General features: G+C 38.4%; 1 protein-coding gene across 3 annotated transcripts; it reads right to left on the reverse strand.

Annotated features, from left to right (window-relative positions):
- Nucleotides 1-1,931: 1,931 nt before the first annotated feature.
- Nucleotides 1,932-15,876, reverse strand: LOC116495464 (acyl-coenzyme A synthetase ACSM4, mitochondrial-like). Of its 3 annotated transcripts, XM_032197937.1 has the most exons (14): nt 15,366-15,876; nt 11,826-12,088; nt 10,798-11,008; nt 10,198-10,405; nt 9,651-9,794; nt 8,720-8,876; nt 8,006-8,085; nt 7,118-7,241; nt 6,538-6,618; nt 6,351-6,452; nt 5,557-5,684; nt 4,794-4,893; nt 3,990-4,109; nt 1,932-3,172 (listed from the first exon to the last, which is right to left on the reverse strand). In XM_032197937.1, the coding sequence occupies exons 2-14, from the start codon at nt 12,021-12,023 to the stop codon at nt 3,086-3,088; spliced, it is 1,740 nt and encodes a 579-aa protein (XP_032053828.1). In that variant the 5' UTR covers nt 12,024-12,088; nt 15,366-15,876; the 3' UTR covers nt 1,932-3,085. The 3 variants fall into 3 exon arrangements, with proteins under 3 accessions (XP_032053828.1, XP_032053829.1, XP_032053830.1); XM_032197938.1 differs by lacking the exon at nt 15,366-15,876 and having other exon boundaries at nt 11,826-14,578; XM_032197939.1 differs by lacking the exons at nt 1,932-3,172; nt 3,990-4,109 and having other exon boundaries at nt 4,820-4,893; nt 5,557-5,632.
- Nucleotides 15,877-15,935: the final 59 nt, after the last annotated feature.

Raw genomic sequence — 15,935 nt, forward strand, 5'->3', positions numbered from 1 at the left:
TTAGAACAAAAGATGGGGTCTCATGCTCATACCTATCTCAAAAGTCTACTTGGTTTGTGCTTGGAGTTCAAGAGACCCTTCATCACATGGTTCTCATCCTACCAACGTAAATGTGAATTTTGAATTTTGCCAAAATAAACTGCTAGACCTTTATCTGTAGCAATGCATTTTCAGGACTTGTGCTGCCATGGTCCCAAACAAAAAAGAAACAAGCAGACAAAAACTGATATAACCACTATGGGTAAAATATACAGAGGAACCTGTTCCCAGCTGAAACTGAAGTTTTGTCTCTTTATAAAAGTGGAATCAGTTGTTTTACTTGTCTCCTATCCTTAGAACAGCTGTGTTGCCCATTCTAAACACACTTAAAACACCACAGAAAGAGTAAAGGGCTACTTATCTTCTGAAGCAGGGGCTGAAGACCAAAGAGCCCCAAGAACACAACAGCTTCTTCCTTATGATCCATTTCTGTTTCCTTTGAAATCCAAATATAACAGTACTGACTTTGCAGAAGTTCAGCAAAATATTCAGAGGCACTGGCAGCATTAACGCCTGGGGGAGCTTGATTTGCAACCTTATCATAGCAAAGCACTCCTGTAATAAAGTCATCATGTTGCTTCCATAGGCTTTGGATGAGAAGCTAAAACCTCAGGAAATAAGCTATCAGAAAGCTAACAGGAAAAATATATTTGATACAGAACACCTTTTCAGATGCAGCTATTATTTCATTGTCTCTTAAAATAACATTAAATTGAAGCTGGGCTATCACAGGGCTGGAAAAGAGGCCTGAAAGACAAAGGCTGGTCTATTGAAAACAGTACTTTTCAGCTAGAATGATACAATGCAGTCAGATTTCAAACTTCATGGCTCCAAAAAACAGCCATGTGTTGGAGAGAGATTTTGCTTTCAACTGCTTGTAAATCCATGTCTCCAAAATCTTTCTGCACAGATTAGAGGAAATTTATTTGTGATTCTCTGGATCTTGGGAAGAGGACAGTTAAACAAACCATCTACCCTGAATATGAGACATAAGAGTATAATGAACATCAATTATTAAGAGGTTGCTGCAGCATGGAGCAGGGTACCTCGCAGACTACAGCAGAATGAATAACCTGAAAATATGTTTGACTTTGATCCTAGCCCATTCATGCAAAAAAATGGGTACTAGAGAACAAGAAAGACCCACCTTCTAGAGTCAGCTAAATAAGGGATTAAAGTAGGTCATAATTCAGGCACTGAAGCTTGGCACAAACTATTCTAACGAGACAAACTTGAATTTTGAGTCAAAAGACTCCTGACCCCATTGAAATCAGTGGTAGAACTGTTATGGTGGGTGCGGTACAGTTTCATTTAGATCTTTTACAGGCCTTTAACTTTCCCAACTTTCAATTTAGCTGCTTGATTTTTGGGCCCTTACAATTTGGTGATGGATGGAAAAAAAAAAAAAAAACAAAAAAAAGCAATCCCACCAACCCTCAAATATTCCTGGAGTTTAATGGCCCAAACAGCTAATTGCAATGCCAGGGATAGTTTCTAGGGTCTCTGAATCCCAACGCATACACCTGCTTATGATTATACTTTTTGCATCTGGCTGGGCATGCGATAGTAAAACACTTAATGTCTGAAACCAAGCAGAAAGATCTAGAAGAGGCAGAGTCCCTGGTAGGTCCAGCAGTACATAACTTTTAAGGGAAACTGAACTGGGTACAAATAAGAGCTTGAGACAGCGATGAGTGACGTGCCAAAACAACTGCATTTAAGTTACTCATGACTAGTTTTACAATTATGTAATCCATACTTCTATAAATCTTGGGAGTGAAATAGTGAAAAGTGTTATGAAATCTCTGTGAAATACTAAGTAGCATTAAGAAAATGAAGCCATTATCAGAAAAGAATTATGTAAACATTGTATTTATTAATGATTCCTTTCATTTCAGCCATTGCTGCTACATAAATTGTTTATTGTTTCATTGACATAACCAAAGTGTTTAAGCTAAAGAAATAAAATGCTTTATTTTCTCAAAATTAGCATTCTCCAAATCTCACTTTAAAACAGCGCAGAAGACACAGAACTCCAGGCAGTGAGACAGCTGTAGAAGACCTTCTTTCCTGCCCTGAGATGCTGCTGTGTTCCGGCAATTTCCTCTTATTTAATGAACACAAGAGGCCCACTGAAGGTATTTTCATGATTTAATGAAAATTCGTGCTAGAAAATGAAGTCTTTGAGTACATAAAATCAACAAGCCTGAAGATGAACAGTTAAGAACTAATACAGCCTTAAAACTTGGCCCACTATTGCATGTGCAACTGAAGGAACAGTATGTACACTGCCATACATGTTTCTTCATAAAGCGAAGAGCTAAATATTAAACTGACATGATCATCCAAACCAGATCACAGAAGTTTGTTCACTGGATTCACCTCTACCTACGTTGCAGACAGAGCCTGGTCCTGCAGCAAGTGGCTAATATGGCTAAGAGCCATGATTTGTTCTACAAAGTGCGTCACTTGCCTAACAGCAAACTTTAAAGACCACAAGTGGTACGGGAGCTTTTGTCTATTGCATGTGAAGATCAGAATAGAGGGTGAGCAATGAAGCTATTGTCCATGTTAGACAGTATTTGTGGAAGAAGCATATACGACGCTGAGGATCAATAGGGGAGTCTTTCCATCATTAAACATTAGGAGGACTGCATTCACTTTAGAGCATGTGGCATTTGAACAACTCAAAGTCATGTCTGTCTTTTTCTGCAAGTTGGAACTATACAATCTGTATCAGCAATATCTCTTCACTGATTTTGGATGCTCCCTAAAAGAGAAGGGTCACCAGCTAAGTTCTTTTGAGCTTTTGGATATTAAGGACTAGAATGGAATTGTATGATTTGTTTGTCCTCCCAGCAGTGCTTCAGGAACTGAACCAGTGGCACTGACGTTAGAAGTTTTGCAAGCAGGTGCAAACATCATACTTTGGGATTATCTACATGTTTTGATGCTCAGGCATTTGACAAAAACAAACCAGGCCAGTTGTAACAGAGAAATATAGCAACAGTGGAATGAAAGAAGTTCTGTGAAGTTCCAAACAATGTTACATCCGTCCCCACTCTTTATTCCTTAATTCATGCCTCTTAATCTTCCCAGTGATTGTCTTTGGCATCTGTTGGACAAATTCCACCTAAATAAAAAAGACAGAAGACAATGTAGTATGTTCTCTATAGAGCTGGTTTTCCAAGAAAGGCATTCAGGATATGTGGAAAACATGGAGGGTTCCCATCAGTAAGAATGTCTTGTATAAAGGATCAAGACCATGCCCAATCAGGGTAGCACAATGCAGATCTTCTGTAAATTTCTTTGGCTGCCTAGATGGCCAAACATCTGTGTAGCTGCCTCCCAGCTAACCAAACCGGATACTGTAACAGAAGGATGAAGAAGACCTAAACAATATCAGAGGACAGAAATGAGTGACAAAATGAAGAGAAGAGGGATGGTGTTGGCACCAAGTCTTTAATGGTCCTTAGTTCCTACGCATTCTACACGTGTGAACTAAAGCACTGTTGGCAGTAATTTTCTTGTAGTGCTGGGAAAACAGTTTCTGAGAAACATGAAGTGCATCCTCCTGGACTTTCCTCTTACATGTAAACTGTGAGGACCATTGGATAAATACTTACTCAGACTCAGTCAGGTGCTACCCCTGAAGTCACTGGAGAGTGCATAGTTCCAGACAAAATGCAAAAATGGAGAATTGCAATTGTGACCCTGACTTAGAACATGCAGATCTAACTAGGATATCATACAAAGCCTAGAAATATTTGTGAGATTTAAACAAATACTTTACACGAACTATTGTTATTTAGGAAGATTTTTCTGGAGCCATTGCTCTAGCTGAGCCCCTACCACTGTCTCTTTCAGGTGAACAATGAAAATCCACATTATAATTCTCCCGTGACTTACGGAAGGGTGCCCTAGTTTAGTTTCTCCACAGAAACATTTACCTTTCTGGGATATTTATATGGAGCAGTAGTTTTCTTGACATGCTCCTGCAATTCACAAGCTAAGTGCTCCTGGTCGCTGGATGAAAAGGTGGCAGACAGGACCACAAACGCTTTCACAACCTGTAAGACAAGGTCAGTAAGAGCGATCTGGCACTGTCAGTTTTTAAGACCTGACACATTGGTTACCAGTAAGTAGTCATAACATGCAAGAGGTAGAAGGAGAGAAACCAGCACAGTGTATGTTAATGGTTGTGCCCAGCTTCTGCGCATGTACATGCAAAAGGATGTTTAAAGTTTAAGAAAAAACCTTTCCTGTCCCCATTACACATAAGGAAGATTTGCTCCATGATCTCAGGGGGATGTCAAGAAGACAGGGGTAACAAGGAGTGTCTCAGCAGAGGCTGCCCAGAAGCTGAGGGACATTCTATTTCTCTGAAGTTCACACTAAGGACAGTAGGACTGTATCGTCCCAGTACAGGGCTGTGCTTTCCCCACACAGGCAGCCCAAGTCAAATGTCAGGGCAGTTAGAGTATAACTTTGGATATACCAAGACAGCCAGAAACAACAGTTTCCGTGTGTAGAAAGTGCTTGATAACAAGCAGTCTGATGAGAGAAAAGCAAATGTCACTGTAATGCTCTCTACAGAGAATGTAAACAGGAAGAAGTTTTGCCTGTCATCCCAAGTAGGATTGTCCATCATGGCATGACTGCCTTACAGCTGTACATTACAGCAAAGGGACTTTGCTTTATATAGCTATATATTTAAACATATTGCTTCCCCCATTGCTGTTCAGCATCACTACCTCTCCTCTGAGGGGATCTGGACTGCTGACAACAGCTGCTTCTGCTACTGCTGGGTGTTCCATCAGTGCACTCTCTACCTCGAATGGCCCAATGCGATACCTAGGTAAGGAAAGAACAACAAAGGATTTGATTTGATGAACTGGAAAACCAGTACCAAATGTTTTGGCTTTTTAAAATTTGCATAGTGAGAAAAAACAAATACAGCTAATTTAGGCAGAATGGGAAGGCTAACTGTATTATAAGGTAGGAGCATTTCATGGTGATCATGTGGTAGAGGACTGCTCGGAGAGAGGCAGTGGATACCTGTTCATCTCCCCCCAGCTCTCCTGGTGGCTCCTGAGCCGTGCCTACACCCACCCCAATAGCTGGGGTCTGCAGTACCAGCTGATGTCACGTTACGGTGTCACATCATACAATACCAAATTGTTTCATTTCAACATGTTTGCAAGAAAATGTTTCAATGGTCTTTGACTCTGATAGAGGTGTCCTTCAATTTCAGCTAAAAAACAAACTAGATTAAAATCCCTCCACTGCCAGTGGAATTTTTCGCTGTGTTGAAACAGATGAGATGTGCAGGGGAAATTGTTACAGATACATGACCAAGATGACACTGCTGGTCTATGAAAAACTAATAACAAATGTGAGCATTCATAAGGCAAGTGGACAATGCATTTCACAAGGTCATTGTGTCAGAAGCTCACCTGAAGTGTAACATGTAAGACTATACAACAGCAGATTTAGAAAGGAAGCATGCAAACCAACCCTGAAGAAATGATGATGTCGTCGTCTCTTCCAATAAACCAAAAATATCCATCTTCATCCATAGTCCCTCTGTCCCCTGTGACGTAAAAATCCCCACGCTCGCTTTCAGCAGTTTTCTTAGGATTATCCTTGAATTGGTTCACAAACAGTCATTTAAATTTTTAGCATGTATCAGCTATGCATTATGCTATAACACATAAAATGTTAAATTAATTGGAACTTAATTTTTTGAATCAAGGCTCTTGAAGAATTTTACTGACTTTGTTATAAAATACAATAAAACAGGTTTTAAAAAAAACACAAACTGACTCCTGAAAATAACTCAATCTCAAATAAATTCTTCTCTTTGCTTTTCTAACATTCACCAATCCAAATAAGTGAATTACTCGGTTTTGCTCTAGATTTCTCGATCTTTTGGTCAATCCTTACCATAAATATTTATCTAGCTTTTCAGATAGTGTATAGTGAATATACAGTACTCCTTAGTGAGATCATGGTAAGTGGTGAGGATGTTAGGGAAATGTTTCAGGCTGGGTTTTCAAATCTGTGTTTTAAAGTCCTTGACCCGATATCTGAATCAAAGAATGGGATGAAGTGAAGTCTGGATCACATTTTTTCCCCTCTGTTCTCAAGGGCATCTTCTCAGATTCTCTCTACTAAACCAGTTTGCTTCTACAGGTCAGGACTCAAAGATGAGTCAGCAAACCTGAAAACTGGTGAAAAATATCGGGCCTTTATAATCCTTAAGGAACTGGAGATATTTTGGGGAGACTGCTGTTTTGGAAAATACTTACTATATATTCAGAGAACAAACCAAGTGGCCTTATAGGTTTGATTCTGACAGCAATTTCCCCCTGTTGTCCTGGAGGCAGAATATTTGCATTTTTGTCTACAACCTAGAATGAAAAACAACATGTACTTGAGTCAAAAAAATAAATAACCCTCCAAACTGATGAAAAAAATCTAGAGTACCCAACAAACCTGAACATCAAAAAGGGGAGCCGCCTTTCCCATTGATCCAGGTTTAATCTTCATCCCTTTAAAAACAGAGCAGATTATTCCCTGAAAAATAAAAAGCAAAATAAAGATTTGTCACAAAAAACTGCTACATTCACATTCAATTCATTAAGTGTATTTTGAAGAATAATCTCAAAGTAAGGAATTAAGATACATAGAATCCTATATATTAGTGCTGTATGGTAGAAATGAGTAAGATCAAGAAACAAAGTATCCTGTGCCACTAATTGCAAAGAATCTGTATCCTCTACTAGCCAATCTTCTTCCTTAGCTTCAAGCTCTGCCATTTTTCCTGTCACTGTCAACTAGAATTTGCTTAACGACATTTAAGGAAATATTAGAGCACATCCTCTCCCAGCTATCCATGTTTCTGTGTGATTCTGTGAGGACAACCGTGAAAATGCATTCTGTCAGAGATTATCAGTAGAGGTGGTTACTAAAACATTCACAGAAATGTGAATCAACAGTGTTCTTGAAACTAAAAGCATCTTAAAGCAAAAAGGAATTACAAATATTTAGCAGAATATTGACACTATAGATGTACCGTTTCAGTCTGGCCGTACACTTCATGGATGTCCAGCCCTGTCTGGCTTTTCCATTTTTCCATAACTTCTGGGTTTAGCGGTTCTCCTCCGCTCATGCAGTGCTTCAGGTTCATGAATTTGTAACTTCACATGGAGTTAAAAAAACAAAGAGAAACACATCTATCAGGTCAAAGAAGGAGCAGAAAAACAGCATACAAGTGTAAGCAAATAACACTGGGGTGCTGTTTATGGGGAGAGTTATTCCCATGAAGGAGGGAAATCAAAGGAATCCCGATCCTTGGGTTCCCAATAAAACAAGGATATCAGTCTTTACTCAACATTATAAACGAATATTAGCACAGGTCGACACACATGGAAAACAAAGAAAACTTTTTTTCTGAAGTCAGTTGGGATTTAAGCATAAGCCTGTAACTAACCCCAGATCAACTTGCTGAGCAAGTGGCCTGATTGCTGACCCTCAGCAAAAGTCCAAGTGAGAAAGTGCAAGAGAGAAGGTACAAATGGTGCCAGTTCATTTGTCAGTGAGAAACTGGAACAGAAGATGATGTACAACTGCTACACCGCAGTTATGCTAATGCTGACTTTCTAGGATGACAGCCCTTCCCAGTGGACAATTAATGTGGTAACTGAAAATGAGAACAGAATTTTACAGGCGCTCAGTTTCATACCCTCTGGGATTTGCTTTCAAGTTCAGTAATGAAAAGTCTCAAGTTTCTCATGGAAAACATCAAGTTTCTCTATGTTTGATCATAAAGCTCAGCAAAACTGACACATCTTGTATGACTGTCTTTTCATAAATGATATTTTAAACTGAATTACTACTAGTTAAAAAGCCAGATCCAGAAGATCACTAAAGGGTAGTTAGGGTAGATAATCTCTTAACCTACCTGGAGAGATCATTTTGCACCAGCATGCGATACAATGTTGGAACACCAACCAGAGTGTCAATAGGGAATCTGCAGAGAGTCTAGTGAGTTAAACAAGATGACATATGAAGCTCAGACCAAAAAAAAATCTGCTTTGTGGATGTACAGTACATAGGTGATGTACAGAAGGGGACAAAAGCTCTCCCTTCTAAGCAAGAGCACCAGATACTCTCTGTTGGGTAAGAAACTCCCCTAAACTTGCCACAACAGGCTGAGAATCACAGTATGTTTGACTGGACAAAATCCCATGCTCACATCCCTACATAACACCCAGACTGCACAGCTGGAAGCATGGGCAGAATAAGCCTGTCTACATTACTGGGATGTTTTTGCTTTCATCTTGGCCAGTACATACAGAGAATCACTTCAGATTCAGTTTGCATTAATGCCAGGCAACATTACCTCCACAGTGACTGGAAATATATGTAAGCAATTAGTTCTGATTTTGGGATGATTTTCACTCATATGCTCACCAGCTATGAGTAAAACATATGAGGGAATCTCAGGATTGGCCCCTTCTGTGTATATTAAAAACATTTATAAGGCTTTATGGAAAGGATACAGTATCTTGAATGCAACAGTGGACATAACCCTCAATAAATCTTTGTATGCAGTTAAGAATTACTTTTTGCTCCCTTTCTGCAGATTAACACATATCCATAATTTCTTCCTTACATTTAGGATGGTTGCTGATTCAATCTGTGGGAGCTGATGCACAAAGATGCATGATCCAAAAACCCAGGCATCAAAAACAGATGTCAGTGAATTTAATATCCAGCCTGTGTCTGCTGTGTTCCATATTACATCTGATGGAGTCAAATCCAACCAGTACCTAACACAGGAGGAAAAAAAAAAAAAGGTTATGGTAACTTTTTTTTTAATGAAAGAAAACAACAAAAAAAAGAGCCATGTCCTTCCTCCCCACCCCTTACACACACACACACACACCCCCTCCAAGAAAAACCACATCTCCTAATGAGCAACATGGGTACTGGCCACTCTCAGTAAGTTCATCTTATGAGCTAGTTCAGGGATAAAAGAGCATCTAAGGTTTAAGTACATATTTGTACAAAGAAATATATACACATAAATATATCATACATATATGATGTCAGTCATAACATAGGATAAAGTAAGGGAAAGAACTCCAATGAAGTGACTTCACACTAGGGAGGAAGATAGAGCTGAAGCAGAAGCATGCATGGATGCTGTGTTAGACACCAGATATTTCAGTTCTAAGTCTGCTCAGGGACCAGGATGATCTGTGTAACCAACATAAACTCTGACTCTCTTCATCCACACACATAACAAAACTTTTGATAGCCCAAACAGCATGATATATTTCAGTACTGCACACTAGAATATTCCCAGCTGATGGCTGCCCTTTGAACCACTCTAAAGAAAGGCTAGGAGATATTCACTGGAACATGGAAACACTGGGGCTGATCCTACTCACCTGTAAATCTGTAAGCATTTCTAACCTGATTTTAGAGGAAGAGGGACTGTGGCCGTACAATTGGGTATTTCTTACTTGGTAACTTCTCAACAGTTCTACTATATGCAGCTCCAATTATCTCACATTCAATCAGGCTCAAACCTTTCATACCTTTCACTTAACAGGGGTCTGAAACCAAGACTACCCTGGGAATGTTCAGTCATCTTTGGAGAACCTGTGGTTCCACTGGTAAAGAAGATATTCACTGAATCTTCAATCCTTGTTTTGGCACAGGAATGGTCAGCAGATTGGTTTCTTTAAAACACAGAATGCAATTGTGACTTCAATGGTTACTTTACACAGGTTTCAGAATCTAATGATGGGTTACACATTGCAACCCCTATTTCAAATAAGCTTCACAGAAGCTTTTAACCAAACTAGATTAAATAATGTCGAGTTACGCTTTCCCCAATAACAGACTTTCCCTTAGAAAGAAGAGGGTAGAAACTTCCTGGAATAAGACTGGTGTTAGCAAACAACTACTGTTAGCAAACAATTCTGATATGAAAACAGCAATCAGGCAGTCATGGATTAACACCACTAAGGCTTAATGTTATTGGATAAGTATTTTCATTTGATGAATACTTCTAAATGTGCGCTTGTGGAGAACATGTCTACTTTCTGCATCATGACTGCAATGCCACTAATGCATACTCACTTGTACAGTTCACTGAAGTTTAGCCATCCCTCCCTACTGCCTTGGGACACGATCAGCTTGGTTTTCAGAAACTGGCTCTCAGATGCCACTGAGTCTACTGCAGGAGCCACTGTGTCATCAGTAATGATGCACTTGGCCTTTGAAGCCTGGAGTCGATATAACATGTCTTTGGCTGATAATTGGGTCGTTCCTGGAATTAAGACAATTCCTGGAAGAGCAATAAAGTTAGTTTGGGATAGCATTTTTTACATCTGATCCTTTTCTAAGAACCTAAACTACTAACTATTCCCAAACTGACCTCTAAGATGAATTTGCCCTGACATTCCCAAGTCAATTAACAGTGGAGTAATGGAGCTGCTCTGCTCTCCTGTAAGAAATGAAATGTGGACCCATCTGCTGACCTCCATAACTCCCTGTCTTCTGCCATCTCCATGCTTCCAGGTCACCCACCCTATGGCACCTAGTACAAATCCTTCAGGACTGCCTGCATAATTGGTAGCTGCATTATTAATTTATATTACTTCTTTATAAACAATTCTTGATCCTTTCAGATGATTACTTTATTAACCAGTTTTACTACTCTCAGATATGCTCACTGACCTGCTCGCATACAAGCCACATTCACCAGCCACCATTCTGGGATTCGTGGCAGGACCACAATAATTCTGTCCCCCTTTTGCAGTCCACATACTTTAGTCAACACATTAGCCACTTTCCGTGACAGGAAGCCCAGCTCCTCAAAGCTCCACTTCACTTCTTCTCCTTTTCCACTTATCCACCAAAAAGCAGAGTTTGATGGTCTTTTTCCAGCCTGTAAGACATAGGGATTCAAAACAAAAACATTTTATTCCAAAAGGCCATGGAATTCTAAAGCATAAATATCTGCAAATTATGGAGCATTCAAGTGTCTCACAACTTGCATATGAGCTATTATTTGTGCAAGACTTGCTATGGATCATGCTCATATATTCCCAATAAACTGCCCTTTTCTGAACCTGAAATGTTTACCAGCCCAATTGTCTCCAGACTCAAGTCCTAGCCTGAATCCTATTCCAGTTTAAGCTTCATGCTGAGCATTAATGCTCCAAAGAAGATAACACTTAACATGAAACACTTGACCTCATATCCCTGATATTCTGGATGGAGTTGTGGAATACTAATACACAGAAACTGCACAAAAAGAGGACAAAATAAAACAGGACAATGCAGTATACCAGGACGAGCACGAAAGCTCAGAAAGAGAGGAGTTAACCAACTACAGAGCAGAATCTACCTTGGAACAAGGCAATTACACATTTGTGGGAGAAATTTCCCTGGTATGCACTATTATTGTTAAACTACCCTTATTTTTATGATGTGAACATCTAACATTATGGCATGTGGAAAGAATAAGCACAGCCATTCCAAGGTTAAATCAAAGTCATAAAGGTCTTACTAATGCTTCTTCTACTTACACAGAGAGCACCAAGGGTCAGAGACGTTTTTAAAAAATAAAGCAAGCAGTGAAATTCTGTATCATCACCTAATGCAAATTAGTTTTAGCAACTTATTATTTTTTAAATAAAAGCAAAACATATTTATTTCAAATGAATTAACGGATCTTATCTGCACAACAAAAGATTGTCTACCTTTTCAATTTCAGTCCATTTGTCCAGTACATCACTTGCAAAGTTAAAGTACTTTGGTATTTCTTGTTCACCCCGTCTGACAGCCTGATACTGTGAATACACATCAGAGGCAAGCAGCTTGGAGTGTCCATGGAAAGTCCTATACAGAGGTTTCTGAGTCCACAAGGATTTTAGAATTGGTAATTTAAATATCTTCATGGCAGAAGATGTATGTAGATGCTGTAGACTACAGAAGAAAGGTAATGGAATTGTTGTGATGAATCCTGCAACAAAAATGATGAAAAAGATAAGTATCACCTTGAAACTATCCAAAGAAAGATGATTCAGTTATGAACAGATTAATTATTAATTGGAGTCACTTAGGCGATTTGCAGCAAAACTGATGCTTCTAATAATTTCATTAAATGCAAAGTTCCCCAGCCTGCTTTCTTGTATCTTATATGAACAGCTTTTTAAGGACTTAATATACTGTCCTCATCATGTATCTTTTCTGTAGCTTGGTTGAACCTTATAGATTCCCAGTGTGCTCTTTGGGGCTGTTAATGGCCCGCAGCTCTCTTTAGTCAAACACAACATCAGCTTGTTATTGTCTACTTTGTAAGAAGGTTATTTATTCTTATACCAGTGCACTCAGTAGCTGGTTCTCTGAGATTCCTTTTCCTTCACACGAAACTAAAGGATATTTCCAGTTTCTGTTTCCTCAATGTAAATGCCCTCTCTTTTCCACCTGTACTCACCATAATAATCCTAAAGGCTCTCAAGTCCAGTGACTTTCTTCCTCTCCACTGCTATTTTTTCTTCTATTTTTTTCCATCTTTATTATTATTTTCAGCAGTCAAAAGATAGCTTCTGAACCTTGCCAAACTGCCATTTTAATGCTATTTAGAAGCTTCTGTTAAACATACACGAACATTTTGAAGCATGGAGCAAAACCTGGTTTGTGTCTGGAAAAGCCTGCAGTCAGAGCAGGAGACAGTGGGGTCCTGGTAGGCTACGATTATTCCAAAATCAGGGCCCATCTATTGATTTTCCATTTTCAAATGCTACATGCAAATTACTAGGCTCATTATAAGCTACAGTGAATGACTGCTGAAATACAGCTTATTTTCTTCCCTGTTCTTACAAGGATGAACCCATCTATCAGCTAGGAATAAATTATAAATAAGCTCTTGATTGAATTCTTTTACATGTTAAATTTCTGTGGACTGAGCAAAGCTGCAAAGACAGTGAGCTTTGCCCTTTGTCCCACATTTTTAAGCTAGTTTTGTATTCAACACTCTAGTTATCTCTTGTCCCATGTCCTCAACCGTAACCACTTACCTCTGATGCACTGATCATGGTTTTTATAAAAAACTTTATTCCCCAAGACAAAACAACTAATTTAACAGCGGAATTATTTCTTTTTTTTTTTTGCAGAATCTGTTACAATAATAGTTAATCTTCGTATGAGGAGAACGAACTGAGATACCGGTGACTTTCACAACTTAAATCTTTTCAATTATGATTGACAGCATAAAAATTGTGTGAACCAGATGCAGAATGTTTCATCATCTTGTTACATTTTGTGATCTTTGATGAAGAAAGGAATCTCGTGAAGATATTAGAATCCTTCCAGATATGCACAAATGAGTTACTGGATATAGGCCGTACAGGAACTGTCGTGTACTTACACAAAACCTGCTGGAGTGTAACACATGATCACTTCTGCCATGAAAAAAAACATTCAGCGACTGGTAATATCATTCTGGTAATATCACTGCTGGGAGATAGCAATACCAGAGATTCTCAAAAAGAGTTACTGATTCTTCACTTCTAATTTGCTGAGTGAAGGCGAATTTTACAAAAATATTTAACCCAGTACATTTAACCCATTGCCTTTAACACAGTAGAATAAGCAAAGAGGCAAGGCTGAGCTGAGTGCCTGGAAGTCAGCGCAGTTGAAGAGAAACATGCTCTTGGCTCAGCAGTTGACAGGAAGGGCTGAGATGGCGTTGCAGCAATTCCCCTGCGAGGTCTATGTTTGCTCACCCCCAGCAGGTCTGCCCAGCCCCAGTAACATCAGTTCATGACTATCAGTGGGGTTCCAGCATGAACAGAGTTACCTGCACCTCCAGAACCATCGACAATGTAGAGAACCAGACTGGATAAAAACAGAACAATTTGAATCACACTAAACATTTCGATGACCAAAAAGAAAGTGCTTTGCTTAGATTTACAAAGCTCTCTCAAATAAAATGTGAATACATTTGAAAGCCTGTTTTAAGAGAATATATAGTAGCAGCTTAAAAATGTAATTTTTCTGGAATGTTGGGCCTCCCATTCCCACCCCAAACACGTAATTTGGTAAAACCAACAGTAATTCATGGTGTACTCAAGGCTACATGGAGACTGTGGAAGAGAAATACTGACCAGTTTTAAATAATCCTGTACGGTATCTTTGCTCCAGAGAAAAAAATATTTGATTTTATATTCACCTCATATGATTCTACATCCTTAAGTGGCATCTTTTCCAGTAACAGTAGGTAAAACAGTGCTCAACTCAACAAATAAATACATTAAAATCAAAAGAACTAGGTTCACGCAGTAAGAGGAATTTTTCCCTTGACAGTGAGAATCAGTTTCCCAAGGGGGTGTTTGATATAGGGAATGGAAAGCAAAACTTATTAAAATCCAGCACATGCATTCAGACAACTACAGTATGTATCCCAGAGGGATTGTGATAAGCAACAGGAGAGCCATGTCATCTACTTCAGAATCAGGATTATTGAACAGAAATTTAGAATTAAAGTGATACCTACATTTTAAATCAAAACCCTATTAAAAAGAACTGGTGGAAAAACTTCATGTAAGAAAAGGTTTTACTGGTAAAATATGGACTTTTAAATATTACAAGTGGATATTGGAATAATATATTTAAAAAATACATTTTTAACTATTTTTCTTACTTAAGAAAACATCCTTCAGTAAAATTACCAAGCATTTTGTTAAATATAACCTTTCCTTGAGGTTGTGACTGCTACTGTTAATAATGATAAACAATTGATCTACTTTAATTTCTGTAACAGAAAGACCTAATTATTTTGATTATTATTTTTAATAACATAGTAAGCCATTTTTCATTTCTCAGTCTGCTTCAATTCTATGATTTAGTTAAAGCCTATAGATTTAAGAGCATTGTAAAGACAAAACATACACCACAGCAGGTAAAGAGGAGACTGAGGACATTTAGGAACAGTGTTCAAGATTGGAAAGGGTATTCAAAGCTGACAAAATGAAAAAGATTTAAAATTCAGCGTTCCCTAGTGGTCTGCCAAAATTTATGTGAAGTTTTATTGAGAGAAAGCCTTCAACAGTTCTTAACACTTTTACCTGCAAAATTAAAAATGAAAATGAAACAAGAAAATCGAGAAAAGGGCTCAGTAATGACGAAGTCCTATGAATAGCTGCTAGAATCAGAAATTATTTTTCCTGATTTAGTACCAACTGCTTCTTCTTAGTGATTAGCACCACTGAAAATTCAGACAAACATGATTTACTGACCTGTTTGTTGTGGACATTATTGAGGATCTACTCCAGGCAGTTCAATCTTCAGTGGTTCATTCAGCTTTCAGGACATGTCTCCCAAAAAACCTCTGGGAAGATTGTTTGGAATGCAAAGCCTGGACACACTAATCAAGAAGTAATCAAGAGTGAAGCCCTTTCTACTTTATCATTTGCTTCTTTTGAAATAATGAGAACAGAACATAGTACAAAACTGACCAGGCAGTACAATTCTTTTCATGAAGTAACCTTTTTCTTGTAATCATTTACACTGTTGTAAATTGTGTATAATTTGCACCTTAACCTGAAGCACTTTGTATATTTTCTTCTCCCCTTTTAACCATTTATGTAGATCACAAATTCATCAAGACAAGAAGTAGTTGAAGTTGTCTTTCTCCTTCCACCCAGAAAGAATTAGGGAATATTATAGTGACAGTTTTTAAAAAGAGAGTATCACTTCATCATTGCATGTACTCATTACAGGTAAAGATTTTTTTATTAACTTATTTATTTGTAATAGTAAAAATTGTTGTAGACTTTTTTTTTTTTTTTTAATAAAGCTGCTGTTTA

This window comes from Aythya fuligula, chromosome 15, assembly GCF_009819795.1.
Source record: "Aythya fuligula isolate bAytFul2 chromosome 15, bAytFul2.pri, whole genome shotgun sequence".
Classification (NCBI taxonomy): domain Eukaryota; kingdom Metazoa; phylum Chordata; class Aves; order Anseriformes; family Anatidae; genus Aythya; species Aythya fuligula.

Coding starts and splice junctions, on each gene's coding strand:
- LOC116495464 (XM_032197937.1), bottom strand. CDS start 12,023: ATGAAGATATTTAAATTACCAATTCTAAAATCCTTGTGGACTCAGAAA. Junction 8,877..9,650: donor AGACCCCTGTTAAGTGAAAG/GTATGAAAGGTT, acceptor CTCCTGTGTTAG/GTACTGGTTGGATTTGACTC. Junction 3,173..3,989: donor CATATAAATATCCCAGAAAG/GTAAATGTTTCT, acceptor TTTTTTATTTAG/GTGGAATTTGTCCAACAGAT.